Source organism: Thamnophis elegans, chromosome 3, assembly GCF_009769535.1.
Source record: "Thamnophis elegans isolate rThaEle1 chromosome 3, rThaEle1.pri, whole genome shotgun sequence".
NCBI lineage: Eukaryota > Metazoa > Chordata > Lepidosauria > Squamata > Colubridae > Thamnophis > Thamnophis elegans.
The window spans coordinates 98,008,850-98,031,507 of NC_045543.1; the positions used below are offsets into that span (position 1 = coordinate 98,008,850).

Below are 22,658 nucleotides of genomic sequence, written 5' to 3' on the forward strand. Positions count from 1 at the left end.
GTTAAATTTTGCTATTTGTTTTCAGGATTATGGGAGATTTTTTTCTTTTTTCTTTTCTTTTGTTTTAATATTTTAATTCTTATCTTTTGGACCAATAAGTTTACTATTGTTACTGTTTCTGTTTTGCTATTCTGTTTATTATACTAAAGTGAATAAAGTAGAAAAAGGGTGTATATGGTAATAGGCATATAATTATTCAATAAAAAGAGAAAATCTTAAAAGAACTAGCTGCTGAACTGTTGCCATCTGTCATGTCCTTGGTATTTACTTGTCAGGAACTGTGGCCATGTATATATATACCATCTGCTCATAATTATGCCGCTTATATAAATATACATTGCTTTTCACAATATTTAAACATCTGTTCAGCAATTCTTAAACTGCAATCAACACTGAATTATATGTGTCTGAGAAATATACTGTCATTAATTTGAATTTTTACTTTTGCATAATCCAATTCAAAAATGGGAAGCCAAGCAAGACAATTTTGTATCAGCCAGTCTCTGGTAATGTTAATTAATAATTACCCCTTGAGGTTTGTGCATATTATAGATATCAGGACAGATGTTGTCTAAATATAATTGTGCCATGAAGGCTTCCATGAAAACTTTAAACTAGGATCCTAGATTCTAGATCCTAGAATCCTAGACTGCAGCCATGAAATTAAAAGATGCTTGCTCCTTGGGAAGAAAGTTATGGCAAAACCTAGACAGCATATTAAAAGGCAGAGACATCACCTCACCAACAAAGATCTGTATAGTCAAAACTATGATAATATGTATGCTGTGAGAGTTTGACCATAAGGAAACCTGAGTATTAAAAATTGATGCATTTGAATTGTGGTCCTAGAGAAGACTCCTGAGAGTTCATTGGATTGCAAGGAGTTCAGTCAATCCTAAAGGAAATCAACCCTGACTCTGGAAGAATAGACACGGAAGTTGAAGTTCAGATACTTTAGCCACCTAATGAGAGGGGACTCATTGGAAAAGACCCTGATATTGGGAAAGATTAAAAGCAAAAAGGGAATGGTTAGATGGAGTTATTGATGCAATGAACATGAATTTTGGGGACACTGGAGGACAGGAGAGCCTGGCATACTATGGTCCATGGGATCGCAAATAGTTGGGCATGCCTTAGCAATTGAACACTACTACTTGTGAATATGCCTGCTTCACAGAGATTAACAGTACTGCAGGCTACAAGCCTGACAAAGAGTATGCATCCTGACAATAGTAATTCTGGTATATGACAATGTATGGAATATGGATAAAAAGAGATTGGAGCTTTTAAAATTGGAGAGAGTATTCTGGCAGAAATTGCTGGGCCTGAATGAAAAGGAATGAGGTTTAAGAACACTTTCTAAGCCTCTGATTAAAGTTTGGAATCTCTAAGAAGCTAGAATAGTCTAGATTAATGGAAGCAGAGGGAATAGCTGTTTCAAGAGTCCTCTATCTATTTAAGATTAGGAAAGATATTCAGGCAAGAAATATTAACAGTAACAGTATAATAGAGTTGGAAAGGATCTTGAAGGACTTAGTCCCATGATGATAAACCTATGGCTCACGTGGCAGAGGTGGCACGCAGCTCCCTCTCTGATGGCACGTGAGCCGTCACCCTAGTTCAGCTCCACCGTGCAAGCGCACGCGCCTCCTGCCAACCAACTGGTCATTTGGTCTCTGCCATGCATGTGCGCTGGCAGGGCATGTGTAGGGGGCACGTGCACATGCACGGGGGGAGGGGTGCATGCAAGGGGTCACATGTGTTTGTGGGAGTGGGGCATGTTCAGGGGGTCACACATGCATGTGCAGAGCGGGGTGCATGCATGGGTGCGCACTTTACATTTTGGGGGTTTGGGCACACTTTGGGGCAATCCAACAGGAAAAGGTTAACCATCACTGCCCTAGTTGTATATGTGTTAGGTTTGATTCCTATTCCTTTGTTTTGTGCTATAATGATATTTTACCATTATTTCTATACATACTTGCAAAGTGTGATTTTACCCATTCTTCCATTTGGGTATAAAGATATTAATTTTCTTTATAATAATCTTGTCTATAATACCAAAACTTCTCCAAAACAAAATGCACCATTTGCAGTAGATGAGAGCCATAAGATGTCTGCCAAATGCATTGCAATTTTTTGGTAACTTTTTTAAAGTTGCCGGTCATTTCACTGTGATCCAAAAAGCTTTATAAATGATAATGTACCAACATTGATTATTTGCATCTTAATAGCAAAGTTAAAAGGGATTTGACAGATTATTTGTCTTTTTAAATAAAATGTAATGGTCTGTCTGTAAAGGAAAGAACTACATACCTCTATGCATGCATCTATGCTCCACGGCCAGGACATTGCAATATTGAAATTAATTTGGTTTTTTACACTTTTTCTTTACAGTCTTCAGAAAAGAAACATGTTGTTACAGCCTTATGTCATGCATCACTGTTAGAGTGAGCACATCAGACTTGGAGGACTTCACTGGTAGGAAATTTGAAAGTGCCAGCCTTCCATGCTCTATAGGCTCAGCCATTCGACATCTGCAATATGCTAAGGGATGATTTTACTGAAATTCGGATGTTGGGATTTTGACTACTTGGCTGTGGGAGCTTAACAGTATTTGAAATAAATATATTTGTGTTTCATGCATCAGGTTTAGCCATTATGGGACTTAAGATATTGTATGAACTTGACCTATAAACTATTCCTATTATTTGAATTTTCCACTGTTGATTAACATCCTTAAGGTTTTTGTTCGTATAAACTAGATGGGAAAGGCTGGCCTTTTAAAACATTAGCACTCTCATAGATTAGGTAAATATTCTTTTAGATTGTGTTACATTTTACTATTTACTTTACAGAAGTAACTATGTTTCACACACCCCCTTATGTCATAAAGTAAGTTCTAACATGGACTGTACCCCGTGCTCAGTTTGCCTTGCTCTTATTGACAGTAAGACACAAGATTTTGGTGTCATCTCTCTCACCTCAGGGTTAGCAGCTGTCATTGTTTCAAAACTGTTTTGCACATATGCTCAGATGCTTTCTTAGGAATCAACTATTGTAGTGCCAACGCAGAAGGTATTATCAGGGCCCAGCTCTCTGCATAATTTACTATGCTAATTCTTGTTCAGCAGTGATCCAGTCTCTACTCCAGATCAACAGAACCTCAGTGCTAGAGCCCAATTCTAATATTTGTGTCCTGTTGCATAAGCCTACTTGAAAGGTAGTCTTGATTTGATTGTAGTTTCACCTTCGAGCATCTTCTGAACACAATATAGTTACGGTTGTGCACTTTGCACCCTGAATGCCCCCTCCCCAGGGCAAAATTAGATTTGCTGACTCTGGTAACTGGAATGAAAGATGAAGAAAAACAGCTAGACACAAGGACAGTTTTTCCCCCAAATGCCATCACTCTGCTTAACAACTAATTTCCACAACACTGTCAAAACTTTACTAAAACTGTATTACTATTATTCTTCTCTTCCAACTATCTATCTCTTCCAACTTATTACTGTAACCATGTTGCTTGTATCTTTCAATTTATATTTTTTATTTGTTTCCTAATACAATTTGATAGCTTATTAGTAACTTTGACTACCACTAAGTGTATATTTTTATTCTTGATGATATGTACACTGAGAGCATATACACCAAAGACCGTGTGCATCCAATCATTAAAAACGGCACCATCACTACCATCAAACGTCCAAATGAAGACAGCCCCCTGCTGAAAATCAACAATAAACATGTTTGCTTCTTCATTCTTTCTTGCATGGATTCCATACAGGAGAGACTCCACAGCCCTACCGTGCGAATCAGAAGGTTCACCCCCTACCACTCGCTTTCCATCGAAAAAAGCAACTTTACTCCAGCCTCTCTGTGCGATGAAGAGCCTCCATCACAACACCGGAGCCCCGATGGCGTGTGGATGAGGCTAAAGCTCGCGAGCATTTCTGACGGCGTCTGGAAGGAGAGGCAAAGGTCCGAGTGAGGCAAGGGACGCCGCTGCCTTGCCGGTCCCTCACGGCCGCTGCCCACTCTTGGCGCAAGGGCATTGGGTATTTGCCGGCGCTCTTGGGTGTGGCATAAATCGCAGCCCCGAGGCAGGAAGGGAGGACGATGGGTGGGTAGGCTGGCCATGTCAGCGCTGACGCGATCGCACACGGATCCCATGCAGTGACGTCGCCCTTCTCCCTTTCTCTCGTTCTCCCTTCCAACCTACTAGACGGGAGGCCGACGGCTGCCTTGTTCCCCCCACCCCTCCGCACTTTGAAAGGCGAAGCGTCAGCCCCGCTGCGGGATTCTGCTCCGGCGGATCAGCTCTTGAGACCGAGCGCAGCCGAAGGCAAAGCCACAGCGGCGCCAAGGGTCTTCGCTTCAGCAATGACGGCGTCCATGAGGGAGAGGTTCGACAAGTTCCTACACGAGAAGAACTGCCTGACCGATGTGCTGGCTAAATTGAGAGCAAGACCGGCGTCAGCAGGGTCCTACGTCGCCATCGGTGAGTCTTGTGCTCCACATCCCCACCCAGCCTTGCAGGGGGGAATTTGGCCCGCCGAAGCCTCGATGTTCTTCTAACGGTGGCGCGGGGGGGGGGGGGAATGGAGGCTGCTCTGAAGACGAGCCTCGCCTTGGAGTGGACGTTTGTTGGTTTGCTGGCAGATGTGGCCTTGGCTCGGCTCTGAAGTCTCCCTTCTCCAGGCCCAGTGACGATACGGGCTCTGTAAGATGCTGCAATGATTGACGCGACCTTTCCAGTTAGGAAGGTAGCCAGCCTTGTCTTAAGTACCTATGCAGCCTTCCCTCTCGGCTTGTTTTGTTCTTCCACTGCGCCCTTAGGGGATAGGGAGAACGTGGCTGCTGTCTTCCACCTCGCCACTCCGAGATGGTGGCATGCAGGTATTCCTCGACTTACAACCACAATTGAATCCCCAGATGTATGTTGCTAAGGGAGAAATTTCTTCGGGTGAGCCTTGCCCCAGTTTTCTTGCCACATCTCTTAGTGAATCACTGCAGTTGCTAAAATAATAAGCCGTTTGATTAGTGAATCTGGCTTTCTCACAGACTTTGCTTGCTGCAAAAGGTGATGACCCGGGAACACTGTAACCGTCATTAATGTGAATCAGTTGTCAAGCATCCGAATCAGAGGTGGGTTGATCTTGGTTCGGCTGAACCAGCCAACTGGTAGTGGTGGCGGCGGGAGGCTCCGCCCACCCGCCTGGACACTTCTGGGCATGCATGCGCAGAAGTGTTGCGCACACAAGCGCTCGCACAAGCACGAGCAAACCAGTAGTAAACCAGTTAGCAACCCACCACTGACCCGAATGTAAATCATGTGACCATGGGGATGCTGCAACTGTCATAATAAGTGTGAAAAATGGCCATGTCACTTTTTTCAGTGCCATTGTAACTTCAAACAGTCACTAAGTAAACTGTTGTAAGTGGAGGACTACCTGTACTTGAAGCTTCTGGACCTCCTCGTCACCTACCTCTTTCTTTCATATTTATTGATAATCTTGCAGGGAACCTTGTCAGGATAGTTGGGAGAAATGCTGGCCAAAGCTCCTGGGATATTAAGTGATGAAATATAACCTGGCTATACTCCGGTTACAGCAGATGAGATTTTTTTCCTCCCCTTACAGCTGTTCAGGGCACTCCTAAGCCTTCTTGGGGGGGAGGTGCGCTTGGAGGTATAAATGGGATCAGCTCCTCAGGAAACAGAATTCCGCTCAGTAGTTTTAGGAAAATCATATCTGGAGGTAAATAATGGAGAGGGAGAAGAGTTACTCCACTGGATAGTAATTGACTTGCTGACCCATCTGGGATGAACTAAAGTCTTGATTTCCTCTCTCATCTAGCATGTATCCCTTTAGTATAACAGGTTAGCTCCTTCTTAATTCCTGTTTCGTCCCCACCCTTCCCTATGTCTACTATCTGAAATCTGTAGGTAAATGACAAGCTGACTTCATCCTGAGTGTAACTTTTGGTAAGAGTGAGTGAGCTGAAATTTTGTGGAAATATTTTTCCATTTCCTCTCTGCTCCTTCTCTTTAAAAAGGGTGCACCTCTATGTAACAGGACCCCTATCATGTTTCCCACCCATCCTAGTAAGTCTCCATCCTGATTGATGGATTGACTTTCTGCTTTTTCTTTCAGCCATTATTGCTTTGCTGGCTATTTACCTGGTTATTGGCTATGGAGCATCATTGCTGTGCAACCTGATCGGATTTGGTTATCCTGCATATATCTCGTAAGTATTCTGGCAGCTAACCCTTCTCTTGCTACATGCTGGGAGTTGGTTGCGGGTAAAAGGTTTCTCGTCGATTTGGTTGCCAATAGTTTGCAAACCATTACACTGTGGGAAGGATTGCATTTGCCAGATTGCTTTTAAATAAGCCTGTGGCATTTTAGAGATTGGAAATAGGAAGACTGGATGCAGATGCCAATTGCAAGCCTGATTGTAGTCCTTTGCATGTTGCTGCAAACTTAGAACCAGCCATAGACTAAAGATGAGGGGAAGAACCAAGGTATTGTGATAGTGTCTCGCTCTGTGTATGTCTTACTCTGTGTACCTCTTACTCCATCTTTTACTATGGAATCTACATGTACTCAGAAGAAACAAGACTGAAGGTTGCTGCTGAATGTTTTCAGCAGCTGATTTGAATTACAGTTAGAGCTACAACTCATGCTGTAATTTTTCTGGGAGGATTGGAAAATGTACACTGTCTTCAGTGAAGTGGGTTAGGAGGATGTGATGTTAGGATGCCCTAGTTAGTGGAGAGAAACAATTTCAGATTGTGTTTCACTTACTTAAGTATAAGGAGCCATGTAGTAAAGGAAACCTCAGGGTGGTTTCATGTGGGGATGCCCACTGTTTACCACTGTGGTATGGTATAAGAACTTAGTATTTGAAACTGCTGATGCAGATCAGACGTTAGAGGCAGAGTTTTCAAATGTTTTGTGCTATTTCTAAGATGGCTGAAAAATATTAAGCTTTGAATTTTGTATTTGCATGTATGAATCCCACCCAGGGACTAAAACTAGTATTTCAGTGCCATTTCTAGTTTCAGTTCATTTCGTTAAATAATATTCGGCGACCTGTATTTTTTTTTAAGGTTCTAAACCACTGCAGGACTTCAGCAATAGTTAGAAACTGAGGTATTTGAATGATATATGTAATCTGTATTGCCTGTTTTTAAAATGACTACATTCTAAGTGGGACTACTGAAGAGTTTAGGATTTATGTCTTTGTTGTCATCTATTGATGATCCAGATTTTCAGCTCAGAATAACATAGCAGATTTGTAACCTGGCTTGGAAGGTGTTGGGACAAGGGGTAAACATTAATAATACATTACTTCAGAGGTAGGTTGCTCCCGGTTCAGCCCGGATTGGGCGAACTGGTAGTAGCAGTGGTGGGAGGCTCTGCCCTCCCACTCAGACGCTTCTGCACAAGCGCAGAAACGTTGTAAAAAAATTGTAGTAAAAAATTTGGCAAACTACCACTGCATTACTTATTTGATAATACTCTGAAGCTGCATTTTGTGATGGTAAAAGAAAAGCCAGATAGTGTAGGAGTCCATATATATGTTCTTCTGCTATAAGGATAATAGATTTAAATTGATTAGCACAAATAAAGAATTAAATTCTTCTGCCCCCAGTACTGCAGTCAATTTAAATGTCCACTCCTGCTTCTGTCAAGAAAGACAAAAATATCTGGAAATATTCCACATAAAGTCATCTTTCAATGAAGAAATGATCTTAACGAGTATTTATATCACTCTTACCAAATGTGTTTGAAGGCCATGCTATATTGTATTATGTCGTCTATGAATTGTGTTTTGCTAACCTCCATTTTGATTATAATAATGGTTCACAAAAAACCTGCATGTGTGCATTCCTCCTTAGCTGCCTTAAAAGCAAAACTGCAAAGAATGAAAGATAGCCCAGAACTGACAGTAAAATATTGATTATTCTTGCAATGCATACTGTATTGTGGGAGAATAACAGCTGCTTTAGTGTTAAGACAACATTGGCTGGATTAGATAAGTGGAAATCATGAGTACAGATATGGCTTAACCAATTTTGCTCCATGATCTCAATATGGACAATCAGTTTCACCTAGCCACAATATTGCTTACTTTATCACGTGGATCAGATCTGTGCCTTTATTTAATACAAACTCTCTCATGTACATGTTTACCATTTAATGATGTATACATTTAATTTATTCATTAGATAATGATTAGCCAATGCATACTTTTAATGCAGTATTTCTCAATGTTGCCAGTTCACACCTATGGAAATCAATTTTATCTCCTTTCTTCCACCCACTTTACAGCTTAATTTCTTTAGTTTCATAGACCTGTTTGTAATACTTTGATAAAACACTAATGAACTCACAGCAACATTTCAAAGCAGCTTCAAAACTGCTTGAAAAGTTTGTATTTACCATAGTGCCTCCCTTAGATATATTTCCCTTCTGTTCAGAGTTTAATAACTTCTGTATTTTGTGGTTGGAAATTCATGTTTCCTGTAAAAGACGGTATAACCATTAACATTTAACTCATTGTGCAATAACCTAGCAGAAATGAATAAGTAAAAATTGCATACAAGTAGAAGGGGTGAATCTCCAATAGAATGCATTGGGTTCTTTTGACTTATTAAATATTGATGCTCCCAGAAAGGCTGTAATGCAGCTTGAGAAGATGTCTCAGTCTGTTGAAATTGCTTTTCCATATGCATAACATGGAGCAGTAATCTCAAGTATCACAGCAGTGAGGACAAATGGTGAAGAAATGCAGCATGCATGACATGCAAAGAATGTTTGGGTAGAATGGAAAAATGGGTAACCATTCGGTTTTTTCATATGCAAAATGTCACACATATTAAAATAGACAAAATGTGATCCAGCATATGGACCGCTCATAAAATTTTAATCTGACTTTGAATGCAAATTGAATGCAAACATCTCTGGGCCACTTTTTGTTGTTGCTGTTGTTGTTTTTTAAATATGGATCAACAGAGTTTTCTTCCAAAATTCCAAAATGTAATTCAGATGCTTATGTAATTTGATAGTCATGAAGGCTGTTTGGTGAGTAGCTATGTAATCCTGAGAAAAGATGCTGCTTTCAAACATTACAGACAAGGTGCTACATTAGCATTTCAATTTGCTCTGGAGCAACTGTGAGAAATTAAATCTGAAACATTGAACAGCTCTCATAGAATATTTGTAGGAATCATAAATTTTTTAAAAGGAGGATGATAGCTTAGGGCTACATGAATAGGTAGCATTTATCAAAATGTCCTTTTGCCCAGCATCTCAGAAATTAAGGTAGCCTAATCACCATTTAATTAGACAAGGGCAGGAGATTGGCTGAGTAAATAAGAGTCTTGCTGTCTTTAGTTACTAACATCTCTGATTGGCTGGAAAAGTCTTAAAATTCTGAAGTGTCTTACATTCGAGGTCCCAAAAGTGTTTTTTTCCCCCTTGAAGACAATTTGCTTCTCATCCAAGAAGCTTCTTGGACCTGAAGAAGCTTCTTGGATGAGAAGCAAAGCATCTTCAGGGCGGGGGGAATCCAAATGCCTTTTGAAAAAGCACTTTTGGGACAACCATGACCTGGATGACAGAGAATCTCCATAGACATTTACATTCAAGCAGATTATACTGGGCAAATTCTTGAGGACAAAAACAGCTCATGTTCTGGTAATTTTTTTAAAAAATAAAACACTTTCAAAAAGATTAATTTCAGTAGTTTCTTATTATATTTCTCCCTCCGGTATTATTTTCTGCTCTTGTGATTCATGCATAGAACTTATTTTATTCATTATTATTATTATTATTGGAAAAAAAAGAAGGTATTTGGAAGTACTCGAAATGTAGAAACGATATATTGCTGACTGAATTTTTCAAAAACATAAAGGGGAAAAAGGAAGAAAAAAAATAAAAAAGCTCCAATTTATATCTTGTCCATCACTGTTGGCCACAGTATGTCATGTGTTGATAGTAGCAATTCCTCCCTTATTTTGTGAGATTACTGTTGTCTTGTATCCTTTTTTTAAAAAAAGTTATTTTAATTGAACAAAAAACACAAAAAAGAATTATCCTTCATTACATCTTGTAAAAAGTGTGTTGATTGGTTACAGATAACTTTCGTGCATTTTCTTCCACAGTCATTACTTATAGTTCATATTAGATTATACACTTTAAGTCAAAAATCTTTGTATTTCTTACTATCAATGTACCATAATTCTCATTTGACTACAATTATTTGAACATGCTTTTACCTCAAATCATTCATACTTAAAGACACAACCACATAATGACATTCATTAGCTATTTCAAAACATCCTCCAATAACATTACACCTTTATAACATCTTTTAAATAAAAGTCAATTAATAAAGTTTTTAAGCCTTCCCCCCCTTTTTTTTTCAACTCACTGATTAAAATTTATATCCAAGTTACTTTTGCCAATACCATAGCATGTATATATTGTTAAACAATGACCATTAACATTTCCTTGTTTCTATTATAATTGGCTACAAATCATTTACGCCTTTATAACAATATCTAAATAAAAATTTGTTAATAAAATTTTATAGGTCTTTTTCCCAAGTCACAATTTGCAATTTATATCCAAATTTATTTTGCTAGATTACCATACATGTATATATCATTAAGATGTATCCATTATCATTTCCTTATTGTTATATAGTTAATTAATTGTTAGCAAATAAGCATTTGATAATAATCTAAAACAATCCAAGAGTTACAGAATTCCTACTTATTAATCACCAAAATCAACTGATTTTTTATTATCTTTATTCTCAACCTATATCTTTCCAGGTACAAAAGTCTTATCTCTCTTGCCAATTGTGGTGTAAGCTTTTTATCTCCTTTATGAGATTTTTATAGACTTCTCTCCACACTTTGAACTCACTGTTTAGGATTTATATCCAAGTTACTTTTGCCAATACCATAGCATGTATATATTGTTAAACAATGTTCATTGACATTTCCTTGTTGTTATTATAATTGGCTAAAAATCATTTACTATTTATTCCCCATCTCCTTTCATCAGAGCCCCCCCCCCCCCAAAAAAAAAAACCTTACACCTTTATAACAAGATCTAAATGAAAATTTGTTAATAAAATGTATAGGTCTTTTTCCCAAGTCACAATTTACAATTTATATCCAATTTATTTTACTAAATTGCCAATACATGTATATATCATTACACTGTATCATTATCATTTCATTATTATTATTATGATTAATTAATTGTTAGCGAGGTAAACATTTAATAACAATTTAAAACAATCTAAGAGTTACAAAATTCCTACTTATTAATCACCAAAATCAACTAATTTTTTATTATCAACTTTCATTGTCACCTGTATCTTCCAATAACAAAACAGTCTTATCTCTCTTGCCAATTGTTGTGTCAGTCTTCTTTTTATCTTCTTTATAAGGTTTTTATAGACTTCTCTCCGTACTTGTTGCTTGAAGGGTCCTCTCAGATAATCTTGTTGCCCACCAGTTGCTACTAAAATTAGCTTGTCTTTGGTTGTCAATCTTGCTTCTGAAAAAATTTCTCTTATGTCTATCATCATTAGTATTTTTTTTTCTTCTGTGTCCTGGAATCTAGGGTAGAGTTTCAATTCATCGAATTCCCTTTTCCATATTCCCTTCTTTCCACTTTCACCCACATTTGCTCCATTAATAAATTCATCTATTTTTTTCATCTATTGTCTTATCTTATCTTCTATATCTTCATTCTCCCCTTTAATTTTTGGGGCTCCAGCCCCATCATCTTTTGCTGTGAGGAAGACTAGTCTTTCCAACTTCTCCTCAATTCTCCCATATCCTTCCAACAGATTTTGAATTCCAGCCAAGATATTTTGGAATTTTAAGGTTTCCTCATCTAAGTATTGATCCATGTTTCCAAAACAGAAGAAAGAAAGAAAAAGAAAAAAAAAAACTCATAGCAACTGCCACTCTAGCTTTCCAGGCCTCTTTGATTTTTTTATTTTAGATTGACTTGAATACAAGATCTTTTATGCTCTTCAAAGGAGAAGGGTTCTGTTTCCCCCCCTTTCTTTCCCCTGCCAAAATAATTCTCAGAGGCACCTGTGAAAACAATTCGTGCCCTTGGTTCTTTATCAGTTTCTGTAAACAAGTTGCAAACCCTTCAGCTACATAGTTAGTGAAGTCAAATAAGGAAAGAAAAGAGATACATTGTTTCAAAAACCCCAGCCTCTGACCTCCGAGTGGCAGTTAATTTTCACCTTCTAATATTTATCTCTGGCTTATAGGGAACAAAGTTCTTTAAAATTCTTTAGTGTGATTTAATAACAAGTAGTAGGAAGAATTGTTAAAATAAGAAGGAAGGTTTTAATCCAGAAGTCAAAAATAAAGCAACAAGAAGCAGAAGAAAAAAAATCAATCCATTCACTTTAAGAAGAGAGATGAAAAACTTTACGAGCACTTCAATCCACAAAAAATAGTTACAAGAAAAAAAACTTTCCACAGCAATCCAATTAGGATTTTTTTGCCGCTCAGTTCTTTTGCTTAAGGATCTAATTTGGCTTTAAAGAAACATTTATTTGGGCAGTCTTTTAGCAAAATAGAAAAATACCTCACCAGATGGACTCACTTTCTCTTTTCACTTCCTTCCTTCTGGAGCGTCCCGATTTCAACAGCCTGGGGGCTGCCTGCTTACCACCGGCTTGAAGCACTTCCCTTGGGTCTATCAGGGATTTTGCGATATTATTCCTATATTAACCAAGGACAGCCTCAAGGTGTATAAAATCTATTATGCTTTACCACTCATTATCTTGCAGGGAAACTCAGGTTACTATTAATGTTTTTCAGAAGTGTTGAAAAGTACAGGCTGTGTCCTTAGAGGCCAACCTCTATTAGTATGGTATTTTCTCAACCAATCATTGTCCTGTGATTGATGATTAGAGGACCAGAGGCTAAAACATATAAAGAGCACTTGCTGGAATTGGGTATGTCTAGTTTAATGAAAAGAACTGTGTTTGTGTGTGTGACATGATAGCAGTGTTCCAATATCTCAGGGGCTGTCACAAAGAAAAGGGAGTCAAGCTATTCTCCAAAGAAACTGAGGGCAGGACAAGAAGCAATGGACGTAAACTAATCAAGGAGAGAAGCAACCTAGAACTAAAGAGAAATTTCCTGACAGAACAATTAACCAGTGGAACTGCTCACCTCCAGAAGTTGTGAATGCTCCAACACTGGAGGTTTTTGAGAACACATTGGATAACCATTTATCTGAAATGGTGTAGGGTTTCCTGCCTAAGCAGGAGATTGGACTAGAAGATCTCCAAGGTCACTTCCAACTCTGTTATTCTATTCTATTCTCTCCATTAGCCCTATATTTCCTGCATTCCTTTTAGAATCCTTACCCCTTTTCCCCCCCACACACACATTCACCCCAGCGATCATTCAAAGGAGTTGAGAGCAGAATTTAGGATTTCATTTGGAGAAGCAGAGAGGGTTACCACTTCCCCTGTATTTGTCAGTTTTAGACACTTCCCCTTCTGATGAAGTAAGAGTGGTTGTCCAGCAACTAGTAAGTTCCAGTTTGCTCATTCTACAGCACCTGGATAGTTGTACAAGTAGATGCAAAATATGCCTTCCTCATTTTGGGAGTGGTTTCTGCCTGGTATGCTCCCATATATTTCTTTATTTTGAATCATTTTTAAACTTGAAGATGCTCAATTGGAGAGCCAGATAGGGACAATCAGTTCACAGTCCACAACATGGGCAGATTTCTGAAGAAAGACGTATCCTATTATGCCTGCCATGCCTTAATTGGTGGAAGTTGTCTGCATTGGTTATTCACTTCTGAAAAAAATACAGTAATAAAGTCAAAGAAAAAAAATAACAGGTAGTGCTTGATTCATTATGATAATTAGGACCGGAAACTCTGTCACTAAGCAATGTGGTCATAAAGCATGATATCATGTGACCACATCAACTTAACAACAGCTGTTCCAACAGTTTTGGTTCCAGTTGTTAGGTGGGACATTATGTGGTTGCCATTTGCAACCTCTTGCTGACTTACTCCACTGACTGCTTGTTTGAAACCAACAGTAAAGGTCACAAATGGTTATCACATGACCACTGAACACTGTGACTGTTGTAATTGCGGAGCTGGTTGCCAAGCATGATCACATTACTGTAGGGACACGGCAATAATCATCACTTTGAAATGAGGTCCATCTGTAACTCTCCTCGTTCAGCACCATCAAAATGTTGAATAGCTTTTGAATAAGTGACCAAACTGAAGACTACTTGTACCAATTAACTTGCTTGTCATGGCTCACTCACACAATAGGAAAATATCTATCCAGTGAGTTAAAACAGATGCGGAGAAGATAGGAGAGTAGGAATTGACAAACTTAAAGATAGGTTATAGTGTTTTAACTTGGCTTTTCCTTTTAGAGAAACAACACTTTTTTTTAACACAACTCTGAACTCCATTGCTTTCTTTCCAGGTTCTCCGATAAGAGAGAGATTGTGTGTGTACATATAAAATGTCTATCTGTGTTAACTTTTCATTCCACTCTTTTCTCTCCTTTGTCAAGATAAATATTCCTCCATTATCTTCCTCTTTAGCAAAAAACAAAAAACTAATCCAGCCATATACACTCTCTCATGTAAAGTCCCCCATCTTCCCACTTTCTCCCCTTGCTCTTCTGCTAACAGTCATTAGCACATAGTATAATAAGTCAATGGAGAGTTGTGGATATTCTCTATTTACTTAGTGGGAATAATGTTAAATTTAATCCTGAAGGTTCCCTGGATTTTTATCAAATTCAGTGAGATATTCAGGTTGAATTTAGAAATTCATACCCAGGCATCTATCCATTTGTCTGTTTTGAATAATATGCCTGTAGATATAGATATGTAAGAAAAAAAAGTCTGCTACCAAATTTGGAAGTACAGCTGAATCCCTCATTCAATATATTCATTTGCCTTCAATAGTTACTCATTTTCAGTAGAAAAATCTACCCTTTGCTGTCTTGTGCTATATATGCTTTTTGTTAGACTGTTTGCAGCTGCTTACTCAATTTGCACAATTACACCATGCCCTGATGTGATTGCCTTGTTCTTGGCTGAGAGTAACATTAGAACAAGATAACCAAATAAATATTTTTTTTATTTTAGGAAAATACAGGCAGTCCTATGTTAAGTGAGTTTTGCCCCATTCTGTGACCTTTCTTGCCACTGTTGTTAAGTGAATCTCTGCAGTTGTTAAGTTAGTGACATAGTTGTAGAATGAACCTGGATTCCCCATTGATTTTGCATGTCAGAAAGTCACAAAGGGTGATCACATGACCTGGGACACTGCAACCATCATAAATATGAGCCAGTTGCCAAGTGTCCAAATTTTGGTCACATGACCATGAGGATGCTACAACAGTTGTAAGTGAAAAATGGTCATAAGCAACTATTTTCATTGCTGTTGTAACTTTGAAAAGTCACTAAATGAATCATTGTAAGTGGAGGTCTTCCTGTAAATCATAATTTGAAACAATGGCTTCTTACTGATTGCAATACTTAGCATATAGTACATAGGGAGTTGCCTGTTTGTTCGAAGTTTCCTGGCATAATTCTGATTTGATTTTGTTCCTCTCCTAAATATCTGGCCAAAAAGGTAGAAAAACAAACTAAGAACTGGTCGAAGAAACATATCCTACAGATACCTTTTTCTTATTTATAATGCTAACTCTGGCTTCTTTCTGGCTTCTTCAAGAGCTTGTGATTAAAGCAGCCATAACTGCTTTAATCAAATTGGGTTGACTGATGGTGTGTCAACATACTGAATCGTACTAGTAATTAACAATAAAATATTACACTTCTGTTTCTGCTGCTTTAGTCTTACTGTTCTCTTACTGTTATTTTATTTATCCTTCGAGCAGTTCTGGCACTAAAACCAGTTAATCTTGTTTTTCATCTATTTTGCATTATCGAAACCACATGTTTCTGTGCTGTAGTTGAAACATGCATTGCAAGTCAACTTCACAGTCTTCTGATGGAAGTCTTGCCTACTGTAGCCTTGCTCCTCATGTTTTGCTTTTAATTTTTTCTCTGAATTCTGAATTGAAATATACCTTTGTCAGGCAGAATAACCAAGAATAATATTTCTTGTCCAATGGGTAGCGCAAGTATACATATTTGCATGCATTATCATACTAAGATTACAGTATATAAAACACAGAAACAGAGTATGAAGCAATAGACAAAGAAATTTAACCCTTGGTGTTGCAGTGGCTAGAGTGCAGTACTGGAGGCTACTTCTGCTGACTGCTGCTTTCATCCTTCCGAGGTCGATAAAATGAGAACCCAGATTGTTGAGGGCAATATGCTGACTCTGTAAACTGCTTAGAGAGGGCTATAAAAGCACTGTGAAGTGGTGTATAAGTCTAAGTGCTGTTGCTATTGCTAAAGGCATAAGACAAGAAAAAGTATATGAAGTACAGTTATATCTAATTTATATCAGTACCATTGGTTATATTTTTCTATGTTTTTCTAACCTTGCACACCATTCTTGTTTCAACTACATACATATTACAATTCAAGTAAAATTTCCATCCCCCTTTTTTGTTAATTATCTAATCACCTCCATTCTCTCTGTTTCCTCTCAAACCATTCCCTTATCCATTCTATGTGGCCACACCATTTTATGCACTTTTATTTTGCACTGGTCATTTATGTCAACATGGTATGCCTTTACATTTTTCCATGAATACATTAGTCCAGGCATCCCCAATCCCCAGTCCATGAACTGGTATTGGGCCATGACATGGCCACAATCGGGTCGTGCAAACAAGCAAAGCCCCATCCGCAGGATTCAGGCAGCATGCAAAAACCCCTTTGGTCTGTGGAAAAATCTCCACGGAACCGATCCTTGGTACCCAAAAGGTTGGGGACCACTGCATTAACCACCCAATGACAGATTTCTTTGGGTCCTGCTGCTGTATACCTAAAACGTTTCCAATGCAGAGATATTACACAGATATACAAGGGCAATAAGTTCCGTGGCAGATAAATTAAGTGTGAAAATAATTCCATGAAGATAAAGTGTTTGTATTAGGTCCATGACAGTGATGAGATTCAGCCAGTTCTCACCACTTCGGGAGAACCGGTTGGTAACTTTCTAAGCAGTTTGGTGAACTGGTTGTTGGAAGAAATCATTAGGGCAGAGAACCAGTTGTTAAATTATTTGAATCCCACCATTGGTCGATGACCACAAAACCTCCAATGTCCCTTCCAACCCTATGAGTCTATATGATTGGGATAAAATTGAAATGAAGGAATATTGCAAGCAAACATGCAATGGGAGTGGCAATGTTTATCTTCCTATAGTCATTCTGCTTTGGTCTAATTTTTTTTTACTTGTTTCTGTTTCTTCCATTTTCTCCTCCATAGCTCATTATTTTGTAGTTTTCATTGATTCTATCAATCTTTTATCATAAATAATCCAATCAATATTGCTTATCTATTTGTTACAGTGAGATTAATTAGTACATTTGAGCAGTTTTACACTTAACTATACAGTTAACTATACACAGATAGTCCTCAACTTATGACCACAATTGTGACCAGAATTTCAGCTGCTTTGCAATGCAGTTAAGTGAATTGTTATATAACTGGACTCAATTTTTTTTACCATTTTTTCCACAGTCATTGAGTCACATGGTTGTTAGTCAATATAAAGCACACAGCTGTAGAATAGGTTATTTGGAGTAGAAAATTAGCTTTCCATATGTTTGATGTGGCTTATCTCCTGATTATTTGTTCCTTCAGCATCAAAGCCATCGAAAGCCCTAACAAAGATGATGATACACAGTGGCTGACCTACTGGGTGGTGTATGGAGTATTCAGCATAGCCGAATTTTTCTCTGATATCTTTCTGTCTTGGTTCCCATTCTACTTTTTGATGAAGGTTAGTAGTTTTCTGTTCCCTGTATGCATTTACCTCTCTCAAGACACATGCATCACAATGTGAAATATAAGCTTGTATGGTAGAATGACCATAGTGAAATGTAGCTTAATCTTAGCTTATAAAGTAGCTCTAATTTATACAATGAACTTGATCTCCAGCTGTGATTTAGTTTCCAAACTTATCAAGTCTTGGTTCTTATAGGAAGATGCTTCTTAAACCCAAACCTGTTAGCTGGAATAGTGATAATATCCAAGCAACAATGGAATAACAACATTTCTTCATGCATAAAAGAATAATTTAAAGTATCATAAATTCGTGCAAACTTCCATTTGCTTTTAAGCATCATTTTTTCAAAAGTTAATATTAGTCTGTTTGTAGTTCCATTTATATATTGGGACAAATTTAAAATTATAGGTAAGCACCCAGATCATGATCACATGACTGCAGAAAGGGGTGCGACATCTTGGAAAAGTTAAAAGTGCTTTCCAGCAGGGTCCTCAACCCTCAGGCCACAAACCAGTACCAGTCCGTGGCTTGTTAGGGACTGAGCCACGCAATTGGTGGGTGAGTGAGCGAAGCTTTATCTCCACATCTAGGTTGCACATGAAACCATCCCTCGTTGGGCCATAGAAGACAGGTCGCTTTACAGGCTGCTTTCTCTTAAACCTAAGCTATGACCCAGTATTGGAAAAAGTGTGAAATTTTGCATTATTTTATCAGTTTTGGAAAACATATTTGCAGCTGTCTATTTGGGGAAACATGCACGAATCTTATTCTGCTACTTTATGTTTAGAAGATTTTTATTCTCCTAATTATGTACATACCTGGGAGAAGCCAGTTCAAACTACTTTTATATTATTGCCAAGAAATCACACAGCTGTGTCCATCAAGTCACAAGAAATGAAACCTGATTTGAGAGGGAAATTATTTTATTTTGAAATTATTTTTATTAATAGGTGTGTCTTAAGCAGGGCACATTGATTTTCTAAATCTTTCTTCCTATGTTCTAGTGCACAAAGAGATGCAAGGACAAATTTCAGGAATTTCTGCTATTGTTTGGAAAATAAACTCAGATAGCATATTCCACTAGCTTCATACCCTAGGATTATAGATTAGTGGAAAAAGTAATCACACTAAATGTTCCTTTATTTCTAGTTTATGAACTGATGGAGATCTAAGAGTTTTATACTGGATTCCCATTTTTTTAAAAAAACAAGTACAGTAGAGTTTATCTGCAATACATTTAATGTCTTTTACAGGGGTTTGCAGCACCCATACAATATTTGCATTGTTTTAATGTCTAAAATTATTCACATTATTCACATTGTTATAGTTTCTGTGTAAGATATTATTATCTTCATATTGCAGATGAGATGAGGAGGCAGTGCTAAAGCTAATGTATTTATCACAGTGAAAACTTCAGTCTAGGAAGCTGCCTAAATTATAGCATTAGAATTACTGATATTTAAATACCATTGCTGGTCACTGCATTCTTATTTGCTCTTTCTGTTTCTACAGTGTGGCTTTCTGGTGTGGTGTATGGCCGCAAGTCCCTCAAATGGAGCAGAGTTCCTTTACAAGAGAATTATACGCCCTGTCTTCTTGAAGCATGAGGCTCAGGTGGATAATGTAGTGAAGGAGTTAAAAGATAAAGCTGGAGAGACAACAGACACCATTACCAAGGAAGGTAAGCTGAGGCCAGCAATGCCAAATTTACACAAGTCTATTTCGTAGATAATTATGCATTAATGCATTGTTTTTACTTAAGTTAATCAGGGGAAAAAACAATTTACAACGAGATTGTCTGTTTCTGAACTATGTGAGTGCAGAATTTGTTACTGTTTGTAGAAAAACTCAATGGTCATTTTTTTTCCAAGCTGAGTCTCCATACCAGCCTTTCTGAAAGTGTTATTTCTCCAGATGTATATGATTTCATTCACATGGGCTGGGCATTCTAATTTATTTCAGAAACTCTAGGTCAATGATGGTGAATCTTTTTCTTATGGCGTGCCAAAATTGTGTGTGCCCACTCAATTCCCTACCCACCTGCACATGCATGCGCAACCCCTCCCCAGGCTCCCACAGGTTCCCGGAGGCCCCCCGGAAGCCGGAAATGGATCTTTTCCAAACTTCTGGTTGGCCTATTGGGGTTGCTTTTCGCCCTCCCCAGCCTCCGGAGGCTTTCCTAAACCCTGGGAGGGTGAAAACGAGGTCCCCTGACCCTCCGGAAGGGTGAAAAATCAGCGGGCCGGCACGTGCATGCGTGCTGGAGCTGACAGCTGGCATGCCAGCAAATATGGCTCCGCGTGCCACCTGCCATACATGCCATAGGTTCGCCATCACGGCTCTAGGTTGAGGAAGACTGCTCTGCTCTATTAGGAAGACTGCAGCAATGAGCTATAGATTTCGTAGACAGTGAAATTTCAGAAGAAAGTAGAATAGTCAGGGAGGAAGATTGTGATACTTATCCTATTTATTCATTTTCCCAAATAGTAGCAGCCCCCCAAAAACCCTGTCCAAGAAATTTAGTAACTAAGTACATTAATCAAATATTCAAATATATTTATCTTTTGTAATTTATACTGATTACATCATGTTGAGTACTTGTAAATTGTTTAATAATATAGCACAGTACAAAATTATGTATGAAAGAGTGGAATAATTCCATTTTAGTTAGAGATGGAGTATGTTGACTACTCCATTCCACTCTCTCTTTTCATTATTTCTACTCCTAGTTCTTTGTTATTATATGCAAATGTGGATGTTGTCCCATAGGAGTTGAAAATAATTCTACTCATGTAAATGTAGCAATAATTTTGAGTTACCTTGTTATAATATTGTTAAGAATAATGGATTTCTTTCCTTCTTTTAGTTAAAAAAGCTGCAATAAATTTACTGGGCGATGAGAAGAAGAGCATGTAAAGCAATTAACTGGAAGAAAATTCTCCTTATCACTACCTTTATACAGTGTGATGTTTCTGGGGACTGTGATACAGTAATTTGAATAATGCTGCCTTGTAAACCTTTTTGAGTTTATTAAAAGAATGTATTGTAAGATTGCTTGCTGTTTTTGCAGTTTTCTGTATTGAAAGTAAGCATTTTTATTTAATGTCACTGCGGTAGATGGCATCTAAAGCTTATACAGTTTCTAAGCAGAAAGATTTTCAGTAATGTCTTATTTGCCTTTCATGTAATTTTCAAAAGAAAATATGCCCCAGGCTCTGAATATTACACCATTTGTGCATGCAGCAGCTGTATGTACAAATCTCATTTCATGTTTGACTAGTTCTTGCTATAGCATAGTTTAATATCAAAGTGTAACGATAGTGATTTGGTGTGTGTAGTTTTGTATATATACAAGGAATAATAATTAATTAGTCATGTGTGTTGCTGTGTATCTCTTTTCACACAGACCTTCTCCAATTGCTTATAATGTTGCAAGAATAAAGTGAGATGACAGTGCTGGAAACTGATTTTCTGCGTGAAGTACAGACTGGTTGTAACTTGCAATATCTGGTTTAGTATATGTATATTGACTTAGCCGTTCCCTTTAAACACTGAAAAATGAACCCTTTGCCCAAAGTTATTGAACGTCATCATATTGGAATGTCATAGCACTTTTTCTAACACATTTTATTAAAAAGCCTAAGCTTTCTTGAGCGGTGGCACACCTAATTAGATGCAGAGAACACAGCTCATAAAGTCTGTGCTTTTTAATAAAATCTGCTACTCAGAAAAGGTACTACAAGAATACTTTTTTTTTTGCTAATGCATAGGCTGGCTCTCCTCCTACAATAATACCTGAGTGGTGTAACCAAACAACTGTTATTAAAGCAGAGAAATTTTCTTCTTCCCCATTGGCACTCTATTCTGGTTCACTGAACTTCAATCCTGTAATGGGTTTTTATAGTGATGGTGTTTCATGTGAGCAATCCCACATGATGCTTGCTCAGTTTCTAAAATAAAAGTTTAAAAAGGACTTTGTTGTGTTCTTTGATGTGTTTTAGTTTAGATTTTACTTGGCCTTGAATGCTTACTTGATGCTTTACTTACTTGAATGCTATTCATTCTATAGGCTCCCCTTGGTTTTCAGCTAAACAGCAGCAAGATGAGGGAACAATGTATGCTTATGAAAGAAAGCAGGTGGGCAGTCACATCTCGTATAAAAAAAAACATTTTGCTCAAATGTACTGGCCTAGTTGCCACAAAAAGCTAAAGCACAATTCTTTATTATTGACTATGCAGAAATTCAGACATTTGACTGTTAACAGATATACCAGGCAAATACAGTTTAATAAATTATGATTAAAAACCCTGGTCTAGCACTTGCAAATGTATCTTGTATTGCTAACGTCGATTTATTTAAAAGGAAAAATGCATGAATTGCCTATAGACACCATCTGCTTTCCATTTTTAGTCATTTCTGTTGTTTAACAATTAATGATTTTAGTGATGTTTCAAAATGCGTTTCTTCAGTAAAGGTACTGTGATGATGTGTTTGAATCCCTCCTCTATAAGGACAACGTTCCATCGCACAGATAGTGAGAACTACTGACTGAAATATTAAACTACATGTGCTAATATCCATCAACATAATTAATTATCCCACTAGCTTGGGGAATTTCCCAATATTGCTAATAGCACAGAATCTCTTAAGCACACATTTCAAAATAAAGG

At 37.9% G+C, this 22,658-nt stretch overlaps 1 protein-coding gene across 1 annotated transcript; it reads left to right on the forward strand.

Moving 5' to 3' along the window:
* The first annotated feature begins 4,102 nt into the window (after positions 1-4,102).
* Positions 4,103-21,960, forward strand: REEP5 (receptor accessory protein 5). Its single transcript, XM_032213601.1, has 5 exons — positions 4,103-4,501; positions 6,156-6,249; positions 17,843-17,981; positions 19,500-19,668; positions 20,854-21,960. The coding sequence occupies exons 1-5, from the start codon at positions 4,384-4,386 to the stop codon at positions 20,901-20,903; spliced, it is 570 nt and encodes a 189-aa protein (XP_032069492.1). The 5' UTR covers positions 4,103-4,383; the 3' UTR covers positions 20,904-21,960.
* Positions 21,961-22,658: the final 698 nt, after the last annotated feature.

What these genes read in the sequence shown, in the direction of transcription:
- REEP5 (XM_032213601.1), top strand. Translation starts at nt 4,384, where the DNA reads ATGACGGCGTCCATGAGGGAGAGGTTCGACAAGTTCCTACACGAGAAG. An exon ending in AGGGTCCTACGTCGCCATCG is followed by an intron (nt 4,502 to 6,155) that starts GTGAGTCTTGTG and finishes TTTTTCTTTCAG; the next exon opens with CCATTATTGCTTTGCTGGCT. An exon ending in AGACACCATTACCAAGGAAG is followed by an intron (nt 19,669 to 20,853) that starts GTAAGCTGAGGC and finishes TCCTTCTTTTAG; the next exon opens with TTAAAAAAGCTGCAATAAAT.